The sequence below is a fragment of the Plecotus auritus genome (assembly GCF_963455305.1).
Source record: "Plecotus auritus genome assembly, chromosome: 2".
NCBI lineage: Eukaryota > Metazoa > Chordata > Mammalia > Chiroptera > Vespertilionidae > Plecotus > Plecotus auritus.
In genome coordinates, this window is record NC_137771.1 from 223546281 (window position 1) to 223569180 (window position 22900).

Consider the following 22900-nt stretch of genomic DNA (forward strand, 5'->3'; position numbering starts at 1 on the left):
CAAAACAAAAGGCCATTTTGACACATTCACTCCCAACATAAATATTTTCCTAGATTTCCCACCTGCCCCCTACCGTGCTGCTCAAATGAGTTTGGTCTGCGCCTGCGGCGTCCATATGCTCACCACCCACGGACACCTTCTTCAAAATACATTTCCATTGCACAAGTGGCGCGCTAATAGAGCCTCTTTGTGGGATATTCAAATCCACGAGCCCATGAAGTAAACGTGACTCTCCCTTCCCTTCCCCTAATCTCCTCAGAGGCAACTACAGCTCACATTTTGGTGGGTATCTGCTGACATCTCTCTGTTCATGTACAACACACGTTTCTAACCACATACGCACGTCCATTGCCTTGTATACAGAGCATTGCATATTGTTCTGCAATTATTTTATGTTATGTCTTAGAGACCTTTCCACAGAATATGGATGCATTTACCTTACTGTCTTCAAAATGGCTACATAGTATGGGCGCACCCTAATTTATTTATTCACATATTCACCCCTTGATTGGTGTTTAGGTGTGTTTACAATTTTTTTAAACAATGCTGCAGTGCATTTCCTGTGCATACATGGATGTGTGCATGTGTATGAGTGTTTCCATAGGATAGAATATGCTAGCAGATTGCCCGGCAAAGAACAAATGGCTTCATGAATACCTGTAGGTGCTTATGTCCCCACACCCTTGCCAAGACTATGTATTATCAAATACATATTTAAATTATTTTCTAATGTCCTGGGTGAAAGTAGCATCTTGTTTAACCTGCATTGACTTGGCTAAGTTTAAGTAAATTCTGTTCAGAAATCAAATAACATGTCATTCATTTCATTTGTGAAAAATTGACACCTTTGCAATATCGAGTCCTCTAATGCTGGAATTTTATGTGCCTCTCCATCCGTCCCTGTCTTCTATTGTGTCCTTTGACAAATACATATATATACTAGAGGCCCAGTGCACGAATTCATGCACAGGTGGGGTCCCTCAGCCTGGTGGGTGATCGGGGCCAATCGGGGCCTGTCTCGCCCAGTTCCCATCATGCCAATCAAGGGCTGGGAGGTTGACCGGCCGGGGGGAAGGACCATGGGAGTTTGGCCAGCCAAGGGAGGTTGGCTGTGGGAGCACACTGACCACCAGGGGGCAGCTCCTGCATTGAGCATCTTCCCCTGGGTGGTCAGTGCATGTCATAGTGACTGGTCAACCATTTGTTTGGTCGACCTGTCTTAAAGGTTGCTTAAGCTTTTATACATATAGATATGGTGTTCTTTGAGTTCATTTTATGTATTACTCATAAAGTTGTTTGTAGGTAGATATTTAATATTTTTATTGATCTAGCACAGTGGTCGGCAAACTGCGGCTCGCGAGCCACATGCGGCTCTTTGGCCCCTTGAGTGTGGCTCTTCCACAAAATACCACGGCCTGGGCGAGTCTATTTTGAAGAAGTGGCGTTAGAAGAAGTTGAAGTTTAAAAAATTTGGCTCTCCAAAGAAATTTCAATCGTTGTCCTGTTGATATTTGGCTCTGTTGACTAATGAGTTTGCTGACCACTAATCTAGCAAGTGGGTTATCTTATCATCATTATTTACTGCAGATTACAGCTTTCCTGGAGTGCAGGCACTTGCACAGACATTCCTATTTAATATCACAACACATTTTAGTTCAACTTGTCCCCTTCAAAGACTTGATCCTATGGAAACACTCATATGTGCACACATCACGGTATGCGCAGGAAGGTAATATTGTCCATTGTGCAGAAGAGGAAACTGAGGCTCTGTAGGTTACGTTTCTGTTCTAGGTTATGGTGATAAGAAGACGCAGAGGTGAGATGTTTGCACCATTTTTTCTGGAAGGTCTCTCTTCCTCCACTTTCATAATGTCACACCCTCCTAGTGTCTGTCCCCTCTGTCTCACTGTGTCTTTTGCTGGCCCTCTTCCCTCTCTCTCCCCACTAGGAGCTCCTGGGCATCCGTTCCCATCAAGGGCTCCTGACATGCAGAGTCCCCCAGACTCTGCCTCCAGCGTGGTTTTCCTCACCTCCTCGGCGTGCCTAGCCTGCTCGGGGCTGACTGTCTTTCCTAGAACAGACACCCTGGCCTGAGCTATCTGCTCTGTGGGAGCTGTCAGCCCTGTGGGGCCATCAAACTCTTCACTCCAACCAAGTCTGTTGATTCCTCAGTTTAAACATTTTGGTGCGCAGTGTTCCTTTTCCACACCACTGCTCCCCCATGTGGCCTGGCCTTGCTGTCTCACACCCCAGCCCTGTCCCGGAGCCAGGGAGCTCCGTGGGTGAGGGTATGAGCTCGCAGCCAGAACGCCAGGGTATCGTGCTGTGCTGGTTGGACTCCTGCTAGTTGTGTGAACACAGGCAAGTCACTTACCCTCTGTTCCTCACTCTTCTCGTCTGTGAAATGGGAGTAATTACAGTGCCTGGCTCAGGGCGACATCGTGGGAACTCAAGGGGTCAGAGCACAGGATGTTGAGAGCATTGGAGGCTCACAGTAGACGTGCAATACCTATTGGCACCGATTAGGGTTAGTATTGATGCCCAGATGTCTCTGTGTCCAAATTTCTGCTTTTTACAAGGAAAACCATCCCATTGGATTAGGGCCCGCCCTCCTCCAGTAGGACCTCGTCTGAACAAATTTCATCTGCAATGACCCTGTTTCCAAACAAGGCCACGTTCTGAGGTGCCAAAGGCTGTTATTCAACCTAGGAATTTTGGAGGGGACCAAATTCAACCCAGGACACCAGGTTACACCTCTGATCTTAAGGACCTACTCCCTTCCCTCTCTTAGATACACCTTTCCACGTAATTTTCTTTAAGCCGTCATTTATACCAGGTCGCTCCATTGCTCAAGAAATAGTTGGAGCTCCTTCATCTAATCATGGCTCAACACCCACCCAGCCCATCACAGAGCAGACACATCTCAGAACCAAACTGTGAGCTCAATTCTGTTCCAGTTCACATTGGAATTAAGAGAACTTGATAACTTTAAAGTTATCATAGGTTATATATTTATTTCCTATTTTCCCTTCTGTTTTAATTCATGCTAATTTGATTTTCGAGTGAAAAAATGTAAGATATCCATTCAGGAACTAATCTCATGTCCAGTGTTTTATACTTGGAACTTAGATCCGAATCTGGTGCTCCTCTGATCGTAGAGGCTGTTATGACACCTGCTCAGGAGAAGCGCAGCTGCATCACACAGTATGGCTGTCAATTGGAGGTGACAGGCACAGCTGATCAAAGTTTCATGGTGTCGCACTTCCATTTGGTGTCTTATTAAAAGAACCATTTGTTCTTTTAATTACTAGTAGCTCAATTCAGATTGCAAAAGCGGAAAAAAAAAAACCACAATACCCTAAGATATATTTCTGACTGTGTGAAAAATCAAATACGCTTTTAAAATCTTCCTGAAAATATTATTGTCCCTATTGAAGATCAAACAGCCTGACTATGCAGGGAAAAGACAGGGAGGGAGTATAATGGGAGAATAATTAACACCAAAATCTTTAAATATGATCATTTTTATATAAGAATATATTACTAGTATAGTCACTCCAAGAGGGGAAAATACTCTTTTTATGTATTATACATGAGGAAGATTCATGCTGAAACCTAAGAAGAGGTATTTTAGCTTGCTTTTTTTTACCCAGACTTAAGATGAGACTTTTTGTATAGGAGCAATGATAGATGTTTCATCCACTCATCTCTTTAACAAGTATTTTCGGATAGCCTAGCCACGCGCTTTTTTGTGGAATGGAGAAGAAAAGTTGAACAAGACACATCAAGTTCCTGATATTCTAGTTGGAGGAGAGGAAGGTGAAACCAGTCTCACACACACACAAGATAACTTCACATCGATGTATAAAATCTAGTGCTCTGAAAGTGAGTGGCCATGAACGCGGTCAATGTGAGCTGACATTGCTGGAAAGTTGACCTAGAATTGAGGCCAGAATGGTGGGAAGGAGCCAGCCAGGTAGAGATGTGGGTCAGGGCTCGCCGGATGAAGTGATTAAGGGGACAGTGTGGCCCAGGCACAGTGGAAGAGGGAGAGTAGAGACCTCTTGGAGATGTAGTCCATGCTGGAAGCACTGTAGTCAACCATGAATGATTTGTAGCATTCCTCTGTTGACACTAAATGATTTAAATGATTCAGCGTGTTAAATGACCATAATGTTGAATGGAGAATGGGCTGAGAGGAGCAGGAGAGGAAACAAGGTGTGGGTGGATCCTTAGACTTGGGTGCAGCGGAGAGAAAGGGGAGTGGATGATCAGGAGTATTTTAGAAGGACAGTCGGACCTTCCGCTGGATGAGATATGACAAGTGAGGAATGATTCATTTGGAAATCTTCAGATTATGTATCTGATGTTCGGATACTGACAAAGAGGCCAGGGGATTTTTTTATTACATTTATTGGGATGTCATTGGTTAATAAGACTAAGTAGGTTTCAAGTGTACATATTTCCCAAACCAATATACAGATCTAATAAATCCCCAATCAAAATCCCAATAACATTTTTTAAAGAAATAGAACAAAAAGTCATCAGGTTTGTATGGACCCATAAAAGATTCTGAATAGCCAAAGGAATCCTGAGAAAAAAGGATGAAGCTGGGGATATTACACTCCCAGACTTCAGCTTATACTATAGAGCAGCGATCATCAAAACAGCATGGTATTGGCACACAGACGCACAGACCAATGGAACAGAATTAAGAGCCCAGAAATACACCCACATGTATATGGGCAAATAATTTTCAACCAAGGAGACAAAAATATGCAATGGAGAAAAAGAAAGTCTCTTCAATAAATGGTGCTGGGAAAATTGGAAAGCCACATGCAAAAGAATGAAACTAGGCTGCTGTTTGTCCCCATGTACAAAAATTAATTCCAAACGGATCGAAGACCAAAATATAAGACCTGAAACAATAAATTACATAGAAGAAAACAGGAACTCAACTTATGGACCTTGGTCTCAGGGAAGATTTTATGAATTTGACCCCAAAGGCAAGGGCAGTAAAGGCAAAATAAATGAAAGAAACTATATCGAACTAAAGAGCTTCTTTCTACACAGCAATATCAAAAACAACAACAACAACAACAAAAAGGTAACCAAGCTAATGGGAGTAGGTATTTGCAAACAACAGCTCTGACAAGGGGTTCATATCCAAAATATATAAACAACTCACACAACTCAAGACCTGGTAATATTCTTATTCAAAGAATGGGATAATGCTTATGGAGGAGGCCCCCGGGTGTCCGTGGTCCCCTACTGCAGAAAGGATTTAACCCATCTATGCAGCCCCTCTCCCTACAGCCCCTCACGGTAGAAAGTTCTGTCTGAACCGCGTTCTCCGCCACTCAGTGCCACAACCGCCAGAGGAATGTGGCTATAGACTTTGCTACAGCCCCAGCATTCCCACAACATTCCTAACTGTGTAAATGCCCTATTTCCATTGGTGGTTTTATGTCTCTAGACTGGCTGAACTGGTACCGAGCTGGGGGGTTATTTTAGTGGCTATGACATACAAGCTCCTGTCAACTAAAGTTGGAGAACCACTTCAGCACTTACTCTTTTTTTTTTAGTCTTCTGTAACATAATTTTATTTATTTATTTTTTAATTTTATTTTATTGTTTAAAGTATTACATATAGTAGTACATATATCTCCTTTATTCCCCCCATTTACTCTCAGTTAACACAAAGTTCTAACAGCATTGGCAGGTCTGGTATCTACCTCTCAGTGGAAAAATATCCTGGGGTGAGGATTAACAAAACAAGAAAAAGTGTCCTATTACCAGAGCAAAGTGAGTGATTAAGTTAAATGTGCCTAGAGAATAGAGCCCACGGGGGGGGGGGGGGGGGGAGGGCAGCAGGGAGACTGAATGCGTGGCGGCCCCTCTGTGTCCCTGGCTCTCCCAGCACTCCCGAGACACTGGGCACAGTGCTTCCGCCTACACCTGCCAGTGCTGACGGCTTGTCAATTCTAATGACAATCCTCCATATCAGAAAGGAGACACAAATTGCATGCCTAATATTTGCATTCCTCTTTTCTGTCTGTCACTCTGTACTTTAAAGGAACTAGTTGTTAAAGCATTATATAAGTATGCAAAATATATTGAAAGAGAAAAAAATGTTTCAATTATATACAACATATGCTGGTAAGAAATGCTTGATGTGTGATGACATATGACAAGTGGTAAAAGGTATTTTTAGTTACATCCGTTCAGGAGAGGATAAAGCAAAAATATCTCGAATATGCAGCATTAGCTTTTCCAGCTATTCTGTTAGTGTATTTATAGCATATTTCAAAATAAGCTACTACATGGAATTGTTTAAAAAGTGAATTTATGATTTAAAAATATTTGATACATTGTTTAATTTGAATTCTTTGAAAAGGCTTATGCCAGATCAGTATTTGTCTTATGATTTTTTCTTTTCTAATCCCTTTTGAATTGCTCTTATCCTACACTAGAGGCCTGGTGCATGAATTCATGCATGGGTGGGGTCTGGCCAGCCCACCCCGATTGGGGCCAATCGGGGGCAGGGATGGTCAGGAGGAGGGGCCATAGGCAGTTGGTGGGATGGCTCTGCCCCCAATCAGGGTAAGGAGGCCAATTGGGGCGGTGCCAGTGGGGGGGAGGGGTCCTGGCTGTTGGTGGCCGGCCCCGCCGCCTGGTCACACTCCCGTCAAACTCTCAGTCAAGGGGACAATTTGCATATTTCCCTTTTATTATATAGAATAAGAAAGCATAAGCCCTTTTTATTTTATTTCAGCAACTGATCTATGAATAAAGTGTAGTCCTTACAAGAAATAACCAAGAACTGTAGGAATTGTGTTCACAATGTAAATATTTGAGACCTAAAATCAATGAAGTCAAGATCCCTGGTAAATTCTGGTTAAAATAAACTGAAGGATGTTTCAAATGAACCTAAGGAAAACAAACAATAAAAGAAGATGAATTGGGGAAATGTTAGTCTTTTCCCAAACAGACAAAAAAAAATCATTCTCTTTGAGATAAAATTGCGTCAGATGCAGAAATACTCGATAGAAGAATCCAACAGTGGCAGAAAGTGTACTGAGTCACCCACCGTGTAGGTGCAACAACTCACTTTGGGGTTTATTCTTTCGCCTTTGTTTGGTTTATCATCAAATTATAATTGAGCAGTAAATATTAGTTACATTATCAAAAGAAAAAATCATCATCATCCTTCTTAAAGCAACACTGACATTTATCTCTTTGAATTGTTACCAAACCGAAAGGGTTGTTGGTCTGCACACATTAAAGCCCAATCAACCCTGAACAGGAGTTTGCAGCCATAAAAGCAAAGGTTAGTTTTTAAAGAAATGGCACCACGCCCAGAGTCACAGGTGACCTCAAAGACCTGGCTCACAGAGGATGGGCCATATCGGGGAAAGACCATTAATCATGTGGCTAGGGGAGTCGGGCGTGGTTAGGGTCTCGGTGGGTGCTAGGGTGGAGGGTGGTGGTCATTGCATCTGGTCCCGATGTCAGCCAGGGAGTCATTCTGTCTGGTGTCACATCAATTTGGTTGGTGGGATCAGTTCGCTTCCTGGGTCCAGAGCTCAAACACAATCCAAGCCTGGATGTTATCTGTCTCTGTGGCTGCTGGCCCCAGGCTTTGTTCCTAAGATTATCGGATGCAGGCCACCGATGGTCCTGGGGGCTTAATGATCCAGGGAGTGCACGTACCAGGGGCGGGGGGCAGGTGAGTCAGGGGCTCCAGGCTGGAAGAGGCCAGTTCGAATCAAAGGAAAGAAGGAGAAAAGGCCAGAGGAAAGAAGATGAGGTTCCATGTGGTTACAAAATCAGGGGTCACATGGAGACACCGTGTCCCATGCTGAAGTGAAGGAGGAATGTCTGCGTGTGGATTTTTCTCCCTGGGGTGAAAACAGTTATTGCCAATCATTTCAGTAATGATTAAGAAATAACATGAAACCTATCTAATTTTATTAACCAATGTTACCCCAATAAATTCAATAAAATTCTTTAAAAAGAAATAGCAAAGCACTGGCCGGTTTGGCTCAGTGGATAGAGCGTCGGCCTGAGGACTGAAGGGTCCCGGGTTCAATTCCAGTCAAGGGCATGTACCTTGGTTGTGGGCACATCCCCAGTAGGGGGCGAGCAGGAGGCAGCTGATCGATGTTTCTCTCTCATCAGTGTTTCTAACTCTCTATCCCTCTCCCTTCCTCTCTGTAAAAAATCAATAAAATATATTTTTTAAAAAAAGAAATAGCAAACTGCTTTACAACACAGACTATAAGAGGAACTGATTGTTGTCTTACAGCATAAGTATTGGTTATCGTTATGAGGAATCAGATAGTCTTTCCTGGGAAGTTTGTAGATATATTTTTTAAAAAATATTTTTATTGATTTCAGAGAGGAAGGGAGATGGAGAGAGACATCAATGATGAGAGAGAATCATTGATTGGCTGCTTCCTGCAAGCCCCCTACTGGGGATCGAGCCCACAACCTGAGCATGTGCCCTGATCAGGAATCGAACCCTGACCTCCTGGTTTATTGGTTGACTCTCAACCTCTGAGCCACACCAACTGGGCTGTAGACTATTTTATTGCTCTATTTTTGTACGTGAAATACTTCAGAGGCAAAAGTTTATACTTATATGAGGTAAAAATTTACAAAAGCAAGTTAATACTCCCTTAGTCTGCCACATGTGAAGAGGAAAATGATGATCAAAGGAAATCTGCTACATTTGTCACATACCAATGTTATGCCAACTCTGTTGCTACAATGCAAATACATTGCCTAGACCTAAAAAAATAATTTATGACATTAAATTTTCTAAGCATATACTTATTGTGTAACATACTAAGAACTGCTAATTTAAGCTGTTGAACATTTAAAATGGCTTGGACCCTTAAGTTAACATGTGCACCTATGGTGAGCCTTTGCATGAGGTTTCTTCAAGCGAAAACAGTCTTTCGCTGACTGCGTTTGCGCCTCTCTTTCAGGATCTAGATTTCTCATCACATCCACGGGAGCCTTGTATATTAAAGATGTACAGAACGAAGACGGATTGTATAACTACCGCTGCATCACGCGCCACAGGTACACGGGGGAGACCCGGCAGAGCAACAGCGCCCGGCTCTTTGTATCAGGTAAAGGCTCAGCGCCCCCTATTTCTGCTCTCCCTTTGCTGGTGCCCCAAGATGGCGCCACCCACCTGGTGAAATTATGACTAAAATCAAGACTTCAGGCTTTTCCCAAAAATATTTCATCAACTTAAGGTCTGTTTCCTTAAAAAAAAATCCACACCGATACAATGCAGTACAAATAGAGATATTCCAATGAAGTCATTTCATCTTTTGTGAAATTGCAAATTCCTTTGGAGCATTATATGAGTTCCTTTGGAAGACAGCACCTGCTTGCCATACATTTGTTTGGCCTGTCACTGACCATGCCAGCCGTCACCACGATGCCTCCCACCCCGCCGAGCTGAGGGAGAGGAGCAGGGTCATGTGGAACACACCTCTTGGTCCACGTGTGATGCTGCAGTGTTGGGGAGATGAACCATGTCTAAAGGTAAAGGGATGTTCATGCCCTCCTGTGCCCCTCCAGGATGATTTTCGGGTGAAGGAAAGCTGAGAGCCGTGATGCCAGTTTGTGCCCTCTCTGATGGGATTTGCCCTTTGAGACAATACCAGTCTTTTGTATAATCTTCACATTTGGTTTGCCGTTGGCCCATCTGTCGAACAAATAAGCGCACAGTGATGCATTAGCAGTTCCTGGAGCAAGGCAGATGTGTGAAATTCCATCTCAGAATTAGAAAATCGAATGCAAAATATCTGACCTTTGCCCTATAGCATCTAAGATTGGTCCCCGCAGTGAATATAATAATCGAGTTTGTAGTGATGCTCTGTGAGGGAGAAGTGATGGAAAGTTGCTCAATGTTGGGGGGGGGGGGTGGTAATGAAAACCATCGTCTCCTGGACACCTGCTAGTGGTCCCTGATGATGCTCTATTTGGATTTCCCTTCCCCATGCCCCACCTGGAATAACCAAAGCCCAGCTGGTTTTGGGGTACAGCACCAAAAGGTGGCAGAATTAAGTGATTTCTCCTCTGCCCTGAAAGTATTTTTCTTTTTCACGTCAATTGTTGCTTTCTCCTGTATAGTTATAGTTATTACGTCTTGGTGCCTCAGTTAAGAAAATCATTAATGCTAAAAGAATGAGAACATAGTGAGTACAGGTTACTCTTCTAAAGAAAAAATCAATGAATTTCATTTTAAATCAGATTTATTTTAAAATATACACATAGGGCACACATGGTCAGGGTGGGGACATATTAACAGCAACATTTTTAATGACCCCAAACTTCTACTGAAATTAAAACAGAATAAATCCAATGATAAAAGCAAAAGCACATGGATGGCATCAACAAAACCAGGTGACGGAAATGCCCAGAAACTCTTGGGTGGGTGTGGGCAAACTACTGACAGTAACAGGACCCCGGGGTGGAGGGGCAGCAGCAGTATCACAGAAGCACTAGATGGTGAGAAGGCCTGTTGGGATCCTATATAATAAAGATGTAATATGCAAATAGTCGTTACGCCATGAAGTAACACTGGGTCATGGATCAGCAGGAGGGTGGGGCAGCGAGCTACAAGCAGGTGCAGAGAGCTACAGGAGTGGGCAGGGCAGCAAGCTATGAGGGAGGGCTGGGGGTGGAGGGAGCTACAGGAGGGCGGGGCAGTGGGCAGAGAGCTACTGGAGGGCGGCAGTGAACTACTGGCAAGCTACTGGTGCACAGATTCGTGCGCAGGGCTACTAGTTACTATATATTCACAGAACTGCAAAATAACCAACACATGCTCATCTCCAAAAGCGGAGGACAGTCTTTTGTGTGGGAAAGAGCAATCCCACAGGTCGATAGACCTGCATGGACTGTGAGTTGAACATGAGTGGGCAAGGCCGTAACTGGCAATGATCACACAGCTCAGTGGTGGTCTAGGTCCGCAGAGATACTGGAGGTGTTCAGAAAATATTTCTTTTGAAGAACAGATACTCACCCCGAGGGAGACTGCTGGAATTAGAAATCAAATCAGCCAAGGAGAATGCTAACGTAACAGAGAGACGAGGCTAGGGTAGCATGGAGGCCCCAGGAATTCCATCTTTTATAATGTTAGGGCAGAAAAATAGAGCATGCCAAGGTGGAGTACTGCCTCAGAAAGCAAGTGGCGTAGTGATGTAGGAAGCACATGACCCAAGGTGGGACCCTCCCAGAGCAGGCGCAGCTCTGAGAAAGGGGCTGCGTGGTGAGTTCTTTAGTGGAGACGCCAAAGGGAAAAGCTGGGAGAGCTTTCTACTAGTATCTCCCGCCCCATCCAGAAGATTCTTCCCATTAACGAAGAACCCTGTCTCACTTCCACATGGAACAAAGGAAAAAAAGATCTAACCTCCCACAAATTTATTACAAGAAGAAAGATGAAAATGAGTCAAATCATGTTTTGACAATTAGAAGTAAAAATTACATACAAATCATGTGAAAACTGTAACTTATTATTTGAGAATAATTGAATACTTTGAAAGAGGAGCATAAGTCAGAATAAAGGGTTCATAAAAAAATGGCTAAACAACATGAATCTGTGAAACAAAAAAAATGGCATAATTTAGGAAACGATGAAAATTAAATTAGAAGGAATACATCAGAGAATAGACATAACAGAAAGCATAATTTGGGAAATAGGAATATAGGGTACATAATGTGTAATAGGAAGAATTTATGAATACACCAGTGTGATATTAGCCTTGTGGTTACGTAAGGAAAGTCTTTTTGTAAAGAAGCATACTTCATAACATATTTGAAGATTAAGTGATGAAGATTAAATGCAGCGCTATTGTTTGGGTGTACTACTTCTGTATATGACCAAATATCACCTGTGGCAAGCATGCTTAAAATGTGACTTAAAATATAACAGAAATGCACCTTCCTTTTTTTTGTAAAATAGTTTTATTGAGATTTAACTTACCAGTTTCACACTTTGCCCATTATAAGAATACAATTCAATGATTTCAGTAAAATGTATAGAGTTGTGCAATTATCACTATAATTTAATTTTAAAACATTGCCATCATCAAAAAAGGTCCCTGCTGTTGCTTTTCAGTCAATTCCATTTCCCATCCCCAGCTCCAGGCATGCACTGTCTCCTGTCTGTCTTTACAGGTCTGCATTTTCTGCGTATTTTAGATAAATTGAATCATGCAATATGTGGCTATGTATCAAGCTTCTTTAACATAATCTTTTGAGGTTCATCTTATCTAATAAAAGAGTAATGTGCAAATTGACCGTCACTCCAAGACACAAGATGGCTGCCCCCATGTGGACAAAGATGGCTGCCACAAGATGGCCTGCAGGGGAGTTGGGGGAGACCAGGCCAGTTGTGGGCAGTTGGGGGAGACCAGGCCAGCAAGGGAGGGCAGATGGGGGGACCAGGCCTGCAGGGGAGGGTAGTTGGGTAGGCCCCAGGCCTGCAGGGGGGACAGATGGGGGGGACCTGGCCTGCAGGGGAGGGCAGTTGAGGGGGACCCAGGCCTAGAGAGGGGGCAGTTGTGGGGGGGACCAGGCCTACAGTGAAGGACAGTTGGAGGGGACCAGGCCTGCAGGGGAGGGCAGTTGGGGGGACCAGGCCTGCAGGGGAGGGCAATTGTGAGTGATCAGGCCAGCAGGGAGGGCAGTTAGGGTTGACCGGGCCAGCAGAGAAGGGCAGTTGGGGGGGACCCAGGCCTGCAGGTGAGGACAGTTGGGGGGGACCCAAGCCTGCAGGGGAGGGCAGTTGTGGGTGATCAGGCCAGCAGGGGAGGGCAGTTGGGGGAGACCAGGCCTGCAGGGGAGGGCAGTTGTGGGCGATCAGGCCAGCAGGGAGGGCAGTTAGGGGTGACTGGGCCAGCAGAGGAGGGCAGTTGGGGGAGACCAGGCCAGCAGGGGAGGGCAGTTGTAGGGGGGAACCACGCCTGCAGGGGTGGGCAGTTAGGTTTGACCAGGCCAGCAAGGAAGGGCAGTTAGGGGTGACCGGACCATCAGAGGAGGGCAGTTGGGGGAGACCAGGTCTGCAGGGGAGGGCAGTTAGGGGTGACCAGGCAAGCAGGGGAGGGCAGTTGGGGGCAACCAGCCTGCAGGGGAGAACAGTTTGGGGGGACCCATCCTGCAGTGGAGGGCAGTTTGGGGGGACCAGACTTGCAGGGGAGGGCAGTTGTGGGCAATCAGGCCAGCAGTGAGGTCAGTTAGGGGTGACCGGGCCAGCAGAGGAGGGCAGTTGGAGGAGAACAGGTCAGCAGAGGAGGGCAGTTGTGGGCAATCAGGCCAGCAGGGAGGGCAGTTAGGGGTGACCAGGCCAGCAGGGGAGGGCAGTTGGGAGTGACCAGGCCTGCAGGGGAAGACAGATAGGAACAACCAGACTGGCAGGGGAGGGCAGTTGGGGCAATCGGGCTGGCAGGGGAGCAGTTAGGCGTCAATCAGGCTGGCAGTGGAGTGATTAAGGGGTGATCAGGCTGGCAGGCAGAAGCGGTTAGGGGCAATCAGGCAGAGGTAGGCAAGCAGTTGGGAGCCAGCAGTCCTGGATTGTGAGAGGGATGTCCGACTGCCCGTTTAAACATCCCTCAGGGGGTCCCAGATTGGAGAGGGTGCAGGCTGGGCTGAGGGACACGGCCCCTCCCGCCCCCCGTGCACAAATTTCATGCACCGGGCCTCTAGTCCATATTATAACATGTATCAGTATTATTTTTTATTGCTGATTAGTATTCCATTTTGTGATTATATACATTTTGTTTATTCACTAAAGGATGGACTATTAGATCATTTTCATATTTTCGCTGTTATGAATAAGCATGCTATGAACATCTGTGTACAAGATTTTGAGTGAATGTAGGTTTTTACTTGTCTAGGGTAGATACTTAGGAAAGGAACTTTAGGGCCTTACGGTAAATTAAATTTTAACATTTTAAGAAACTGCCAAACTGTTTTCCAAAGTGGCTGCCCCATTTTACATTCCCATCAGCAGTGTCTGAGGCCTCCACTTTCTTTTCCACATCCCCACTCCATCATCCCATTTCTTCCCTTCTTTACACTTACACAGGCTAAGGTATCTTTATGTATTTGTGTACTAATACGTTTCCTGCTGCCTCACACACACTGGCCCAACTAGAATGTCAGCTCCATGCGGGTATCCTGGCCTGTCTTTGTCACCTTGCCTGTGTCTTTAATGCCTAATGCTGGGCTGGTTCCCGACGTGGGGGTCAAACAATATTGGTGAAATAAATAAATGAAACACCTCCAGATTTAATCGTTATGTGTAAAACTCCTTTTGTGGCATAAAGTTTACTAATGTTAAACAACTATTTATGTTACTGTCACTCTCTTGAGAGGCGAAGTCCAACATTCTCTGGTTATAAGAAGACCCAGTTCTTGGCCTGTGGGGGCCACTCCTGTTGAAGCATGCTGATTCCGAAGTTTTTAGTATTTAGCACCTTTTCTGCTTCAAACTTTCACAAACTCTGAGCAGAAGAAATTTGTATAACTGGTATGACGTCTAGAATTTCAACTATGCAGGAGGTTCTCTGATGCGAATGATCACTTCAGCTCCTCCTCCATGATGTCTAAGAGTTTTTCTTCCTTCTGCAGACCCAGCGAACTCAGCCCCGTCCATACTGGATGGGTTTGATCACCGCAAAGCCATGTCAGGGCAGCCTGTGGAACTGCCTTGCAAAGCGCTTGGGCACCCTGAGCCAGACTACCGCTGGCTGAAAGACAACATGCCCCTGGAACTTTCTGGAAGGTTCCAGAAGACCGTGACAGGGCTACTCATTGAGAACACTCGTCCCTCAGACTCAGGCAGCTATGTGTGTGAAGTATCCAACAGATATGGAACTGCTAAGGTGATAGGCCGCCTGTACGTGAAACGTAAGTTGGACGGTAACTTGTGATGGTGACGTTGGCTGATGGGGTTCTTATGACAAGCTGACCCCCGGGCTTTCTCTGTAGCATCCCACTGATCTTCACAGCGGTCCTGCTGAGACCATTATCGGCCCTATTGTGCAGATGAGGATACTGATGCTCCAATTGTTCAAGGGTTTTACACACAGATGGAGAGTTTGGAGCTTAGGACTGAATTCAGGTCTGTCTGATTCCCACTCCTCAAATTCCAAGATTTCCATCAGGCCCAATGTAACCAGGTTACATTTCCAAGATAACATTGCCCAGCTGTTGAATGAAGATCGGCTAGTCTCAGTGAAAATCAATGGGACCGGGGCAGGATTGGGCGGTCACGCAGTCAGATCAAAGTGCGTGTCCTGGGCCAGTTTCAGATGCTTCTTTAAATTTCTAAGTGGGGCTATCATCAGCAGAAATACCAGGCTGTAAGCTATTCAGATAGTGGACTTGGACATGATATTATAGATCATTTGGTCCAAGGGTGTGGCTATATTTAACCTCCAGTTGATTGATGGGGACTGTGTTGAGGACCGTGTGGAGAGCGGGGCTGAAGGCAGACTTGGAGGAAAGGGGGGTGTGATTCCAGGGGGAAGCACGCCAATCTAGGTAAACACCTTCAGTTTTGCTCCTGTGGAAACCAAATCAAAACGAGATACCCAAGATGCCATGGAGCTGCGGGACTTCAGTCAACATAGTGGCCAGTGTATAGTATTATGTATGTCTAATTCGATGAACTGAACTGAACAAACTGAATCACCAGAGTCTGACACTGAAAGGGAGGCATTTTCTTGCCTGGGCTTTTCCCCAGCCCCATGCCTAGTTATGGAAGTGCCTCTTCGGTGTCACCCTGCGTGTAGACTGCTTTAGCCCAATCCCAGCCCAAGACAATATATTTAAAGGAAATATCCCAGTGACTGTCTGGAACTGGCAGCCCAGGGTGAGTCCTGCAAATGTCACTCAAACTTGCTGAGGCTGGGAGTAGAAAGAAATGGAAGGTAATGCCTGCACAGTTATATTTCTGTTGCTGAAGAAACTTGTGCGTGAAATAATGAAGCATTGGACATCTAGTAAGAATTATTCCCACTGGCTCAAAGTCTCCTCTGTGTTCAAACATGTTTTATGGCTTTCTATTTTCTGTTGAATAAAACCTATGTCTTAGGAGATTATCTAAAGCATCTCAAGTGAACTTGCCATATTTCCCATAGTTCTTCTTCAAAAAATCCACACCTGCTAAATCTTCTTCCTCTCCCCTGTACAAACCCATTCCTTTCCCATTGCAAGTCATGTTGCTCCCTCCACATCGAAGATGGGTTTCAAATACTTGAATGACTAAGACTTCCCATCTTTCTAAGTTCAATGCAATGTCCTTTCCCAAAGATATTACCTGCCCCCCCCCAATCTTCTGTTCAACTCAGAGTATTGTATTACTTTCTCTGTAAAGGCGTTTATCACTGTGTACATTTTAAAAATTATAAAGTCTTCATTCGGAGTGTATGTTTTCATCATTGCACTCTTGGGCCACATTTGGACGGGTTCTCAAATGCTTCTTGAATGTTCCCATCCTCCCTTCTGACTGCTCCTTTGTTTTTCTCTCCTCTTAACGAAAAGCTTGGCCTATAGAACTATTTCTATAATTTCTTTTTCTCTTGCTTCCATATCAGAGCCCCCCTCTATTTGATCTCTTCTCTTCCTTTGCTGCCCCCTCTTATCCTCATGGCTTCCAATTCCTCCCCTCAGGAAATAGCCCTGAGCGTAAAGGTTTAGCCTCTGCTTCCTTTTTGAGGGTTAGTGGAGCCTGTCCCCAATTTCACAGCAGATGTTTAGCTGGCATGTCCAAAGATCGCTATCCCAAACCAAACTTGCCACCATATCTACCTTGTAAATGGGTCCCCTGGTTATTCCAGATGTCTTCCTCCTTAAGTCACCTTCCAGTGTGAATTTTAGGTCCTTGATCCTCTTTAAGGCTTTTATTTCTCTGGCCAAGTCCTGCCAAGTCCTAGAGACTGTCTCTCAGCATTCCCCAGTTGTGTTTTCCACCTTCTCCACCTCTGCCCTCTCTCAGATCCAGTCCTCGCTGTGCCTCAGCTGCACATTTGTGATGCCTCTTTTCTGACCAGCTTTCCCCTCTCATTTGTCCCTCACAAGAGAGTGAATCATTTCTCCTAAAAAAATGTGTCTGACTGTAGCACTCACTTGCTGAAAATTCTAGGAAGCTTTCTTTAGTTCCCTCTGGTTTAATTCCCAAATCTGGAGGCTCTTTGCAATCTTGTCCCAGATGCCCTTGTCATTTTTCTCCCATGATTCCCCTTCAGAGACCTTGTGTTGCATTCAAACTGCTCAGAGACCCTTCCTGAGGCCCCTCTGTGCTTCCTGCCTAATCCAGGCGAGTCCCAGTCTCCGCAATGCCCTCTGCCTCAGCTCTATCCATGAGGACCTTCTATTGATCCTCTGCCACATATTATATGTCTCTAATACACTATTTTGGTTACTATATTCATTCTTGTATTTGTCTGATCCACCTAGAAGCCTAAACTTCTTGGAACCAAAGACTTCACAGTGTGGAGAAAATAGAGCAGTAGGAATAACTGGGGTAAAAAAACTATTTTTTTGACATTTACTTGTTGAGTGGATTTGGTTAATTAACTTTTTTTGAATAGCCATTTCCTCTTCTGCAAAGTGGAGATTTAAAAAAAAAAACTTGTAGGATAGTGGGGAAACTGACTTAAATATCATACAGAAGATGTTTGCTGCCTTTATGGCACATGCGAGTTGTACTGCAAGCGTTACTCATCTTTGCCTCGCCTGTGACTTTGATCCCATCCTTGGTATACAGATGGTCAACAAATGCTTGCTAACCTGAATGGGGTTTGTTAAATGAAAACATAGGGCATCAAGATTGAGATTTCCAACCCTGTCCAAGCCAGCTAGCCTCATTTTAAACAGACAAACAAACAAAAACCAGTTTCATGGTCAGAAATGCGAATGTTGGCCTGTTTCCTTATAGCTGCCATGGGCCCTGGTTAGGCCCCATAAGGGATGTGAGTATATCTGTGTGTGACAATGGCCCAGAGCAAACCCATCCATGCCTCCTTGAGACAAGGCCAATAGGATTTAAATATTCAAATATTTCTGTCTTTCCTGGTAACCAGCACATCACATTTCTTATTGTCAGTGGGTTAATACTCATGCATACTCAGTGAAAAAGCAATTTGACCAACATTCGTCTATTTGCTACCTAGAGAGAAAAGTAAAAAAAAAAAATAATAATAATAATAATAATAATAAAGAACAACAGCACAAAGGGTGTTGCAGACACCATGCTGTACCCTGACACGAAGGGCGCTGGGGGAAAGGGACCTATGTAATACTTTAACAATAAAGAATTTTTTAAAAATCAAAACCAAAAAAGAATGGAGCGAGTGTGCTTGCAGTGACATGCCTGCCTTGTCAAGAGTCCCGCATGCTGTTGAAATGCCATGTACACGTGTGATATTTTCACCCTCTTTTTCCTCTCTGACCCCATTCTCCAGAGCCACTGAAAGCCACCATCAGCCCCAGGAAGGTGAAGAGCAGCGTGGGTAGCCAGGTGGCCTTGTCCTGCAGCGTGACCGCAAGTGAGGACCAGGAGCTCTCCTGGTACCGAAACGGTGAAATCCTCAACCCTGGGAAAAATGTGAGGATCACAGGGATCAACCACGAAAACCTTATCATGGATCACATGGTCAAAAGTGACGGGGGCGCGTACCAGTGCTTTGTGCGCGAGGACAAGCTGTCCGCTCAAGACTTTGTGCAGGTGGTCCTTGAAGGTCAGTGGGCCTCGGTACGGGTTCGGCTGCAAAGAGCCCGGCCCCAGAGCACTCCCAAGGAAGGACCCGGGTGGCACAGTGCTGCTCGCTCCCAGTTTACACCTTTCTTCACCTCTCTGGCCTTCATTCCTATCTCTACCTTTCTATCTATCTGACCCGCTAATAACTCTACCTGATTTTCCAAGATAAATCAGGCAAATAAAAGGATAGGTTGTGAGGAAGTAAAAATCGTACATGGTAGAGGGAACATAAGGAATGTAATTTAACATGAAGCCAATGAACGTGAACGCTGCCCACTCTCATGTTTAAAGTTGTCTCTGAAGCTTTGAAACTTACGGGTTGGTTGACCCTTCAGCATCCTCTAGGGAGAGGGAACCTTTCTCTGCCAAGGGCCATTTGGATATTTAGAACATCATTTGCGGGCCATACAGAATTATCAACTTATAAATGAGCCTGCTACATTTGGTCAAACATTTCATTAACTCACCCCTAATACCTCGGCAGGGCCAGACCAAATTATTTTATGGGCCTTATATGGCCTGAGGCCCAAATGTTCCCCACCCCTGATAGGCCAGGGTTTCCCAGGAACGCTGGGAAGACTGTAGTATTTTAGCCACACCTCTGGCCTCTACCCACCAGATGCTCATAGCACCTTCCTACAAACTGTGACAGCCAAAGATGGTTGGCTGGTGTCAGGTGTCCCCTGGGGTGCAACGTAGCCCCCGTTGAGAAGCACAACGTTAGAGGCAAAACGCAGGGCACTATTTCAGTGTTGAGCTTGATGGAGAGCAAAATGGCATCGGGTTCGTAGGGCTGTCCCTGGTTGGGTCCAAATATCCAAAGATTTAGGTGAATTGAATTTCTGAGGAATTTCCTTGTGGTAGGATAACAGGTTTTAGGTATGTTTTATTGTTATTGTTGTTTTATTTAACTGCCTACTGCCTCCTTGCATCTTCAAGCTTATCCGTCAGCCAGGAGAGAAGCTATTAAAGTAATGTTCAAAGAGACATGTGTTTATCACCAGATAACTGAACTAGCTTTTATCTGCATATTTATGTGTCTTGTTGGAAACTGGGCCTTTATATATCATTTAAAACTTATCTGTTACCAATTAATAAAATAACTACATGACTTTCATGTATCTTAAAGGGAGAAAAAAAATTTATGTATGAAAATAAGTTTAAATATTGTCTTGGGGCTAACCGAGTATTTCTATCATTTCTTTTTTAACCTTAGTCAGTTTGTAAGAAGAAATAGGCTTAGGATGACATTCTTATTTTGATTTAAGCATTTACTTGCGGACAAGGAGATGTTTAAAGCAGAAATGAAACGAGCTGAAGGCACACTACTCATGTGAAATGCCTGACACTGTGTTCCACAGAATAATTAAGCGCAGAAAGCAATCAGTGTGCACAGAGCCGGATGGTTAATGATGATGCACTGCGGTTCTTACACAGTCACTATTTTTAGATTCTTTGCAGAAAAGGCAGCAGTTACCTTTTGAGGCCTAGTTACCGTGGCAACCCTCTGCGAGTCTGAGAAAACCCAAAGAGCATATTGATAATCCATAATGATGTCGAAAGGGTTCAGGTTATCACAGAGCGACAGCCAGAAAGATTTCAAAGACACTCAGGTCTCACTGGGAAATTAATGTCGGCTTTCATCTCCAAAAAGCCTGTCACTCAAATAAAAAGGGAGAGAGGAGCCCACGGAGCATCCTCACGGGTGTATGTGCCGCGTGTCAGCTAGCATTCAGGGCCAGGAGCGTCATGTTGTTTTTTCTCTTCTGAGCGATGGCAGTGCTAATGCAGAGAAGGAGAGAGAGGGGGAGCCGCAAGTGCATATCCAGTGCCTGCCTTAAAACCACGTCTAACTAGTACCCTCAGATATAAACTCCTGTTATTATCAATGAAGTAGCTGTGGATTCACATGGATGTGAAAACTCACAATACTCAGAACTAAGAATGGCCATGGATGTAATGCAGACTTAGAGAGTGTTTTCTATGAGGCCAAAGAAACTGGCATGGAAATCTAACATAACTGGAATCTACTTATACAGCCAAGATCAAACCAGAATAACTGGGAAAATGGAATAACAAAAAAAGAGTGAGAACAGGTCTTATTTCTGGAAATGATAGAATAGCATGTATCAGACTAACTAACCTGTAAGAAGATAAAACTTATGAACTTTGGGACAAGCAAAACTATATGCAGACACTAAAGATAAATCTAAAGGTAGGCAGAAAGGATTTGGCCCTCAAAAGAAGTGAAAAGATTAAGTGATATCTACATTGATACCACATTTCCCCTGAAGATATTCACCAGTCTTGTGGGATTGAGGTATAGAAGGACAGAGGTCTGGGCTGTTGAATCACCTTCAAATTGAGGGAGGTGAGTGGAGAGTCCAAGAAAGAGGAAATAGCAGTAGTGAGTCTTAAAATATGAGAATAAACTTCCTTGAAAAACTTGGTTGACACCTGAACTGCAAAAATTTGAAGAAGAATCCAAGTATATCGTAAAAATAACTGGATGTCCAAAGCAAACAGACAAATAAAAAACAGGATACTTGGGCCAGAGGTCAAAAGACAAAGTGGGGAATAGAAACAGACCCTGAGAAGATCCAGGTATTAGAATTAGCAAACCAGTACTTCAAAGCTATTTAAAATACGTTCAAGAACTTAAAGGAAAATTAGAGCATAATGAATGGACATATGGGAAAGAGCAGCAGAGAAACAGTTCGAAGAAACTTAGCAAACCCCAAGAAGAACAAATACAAAGAAAATCACACACAGGCACATCAGAATAAAGTAGCTGAAAATCAAAGAGAAATAAAGCATTTTATAGTCCCTGCAAAGACACTTTCAGCTAAATACATCCTAAAAACATCCGTTGAATTGGAAGGTCAAATAAGATAATGTCAACGCACCCGAGGGCTGGTTGTGTAGGGAGAATAACAAACAGAATGACGTCTAACTTCTCTGTCAATTAAATGCAGAGCATGTTGAGGCAGTGTCTGCACTGTTCCCAGGCTCTTCATTTTAATATCCGGAAATTATCGTTTTCACCTTTCACAGTTAAAGTAAGAAGTTTGCAATCCAAGGACACTGAAATATGCTATGTATGAATACATCTGGGAAAGGCCCAGATCCTCAAAGGCCTTTTCCAGCCACCCAAGACATGAATGAAGTTGAGATTCAGGAATTTGCAAATGAAAAGATGGTAGAGGGCTATAGGGAAGCACCAGGTACAGCCCCCCAATAAGAACCCTGAACCCTACACAGCTGGCCCAGCTGGCCACAGAAGTAGGCTGCAAGGTTTGGGTGATGGGTATCCCTTTCTTCTGGGGTTTTTGAAAATGTTAACAGTTCTTTTTCTGTGACGGAATTTAAAACTATCTTCAGTTTTGTTTCCCACATTTGTTTTGCTTATATGTTTTTTTAATAATTAATATATATAAGTTTTAAAATAAAAATTAAAAAATAATGTTTGTTAATGATCATCTTCCATTATAGGTGAACCCTTAAAATGAACACAATTTTAAAAAAAATTTCCTCCAGCAAGGTTTATTACTAGACTCAGAAATCCTGTTTCATGTGTGTGGTCACAATTATGTCAAAGTGACCTACTTCTGCCTGGAAAAATAGTGTCACCATGTTGATTTATGTGCCTGAGGCTGGCAGGCCTCCTGGTAACTTTTGACTCATACATTTCTCTTTAATATGCATGTCTCTCTCTCTTTTTCCATGGAGAGCCATCTAAAAAAATTAACAGGCATCTGTGATTACTACCCTATAATAATACAATATGAGGTAATTAGTCCTTACATGTGATAGAAAAATAATGGGATATGAAAATTGAGTCTTTGTTGAAAATGTGGGATATTCCCTTGGAAACTTCCCTAGGATTAAGCTCCTAGTTTGTTGGGGACAGTCTTGGGTTGTGCCTGTTCTCCTAGCATAATTGTCCATAGTACCCATTATATTCTCAAGAGTGTCCCAGGCCGGATGATAAATTATATGGCCACCTCACTTAAGATACTTATAGAGATATTTCATAGATGCCAGAAGGGTCCGGCTTTATTTAGTTCCTACCCATTAACAGAGCCTTCATGGAAATTTATGTGCACT

The 22900-nt window shown here is 44.0% G+C and overlaps 1 protein-coding gene across 3 annotated transcripts in view; it reads left to right on the forward strand.

Annotated features, from left to right (window-relative positions):
- The window catches only part of DSCAM (DS cell adhesion molecule), a 469811-nt gene that overhangs the window by 275556 nt on the left and 171355 nt on the right, over positions 1-22900 (forward strand). For all 3 annotated transcript variants that reach the window (XM_080655259.1, XM_080655257.1, XM_080655258.1), the window contains 3 exons: positions 8994-9140; positions 14659-14937; positions 18498-18773. In XM_080655259.1, the coding sequence (XP_080511385.1) occupies positions 8994-9140; positions 14659-14937; positions 18498-18773 (702 nt within the window). The remainder of the gene's footprint in view (positions 1-8993; positions 9141-14658; positions 14938-18497; positions 18774-22900) is intronic.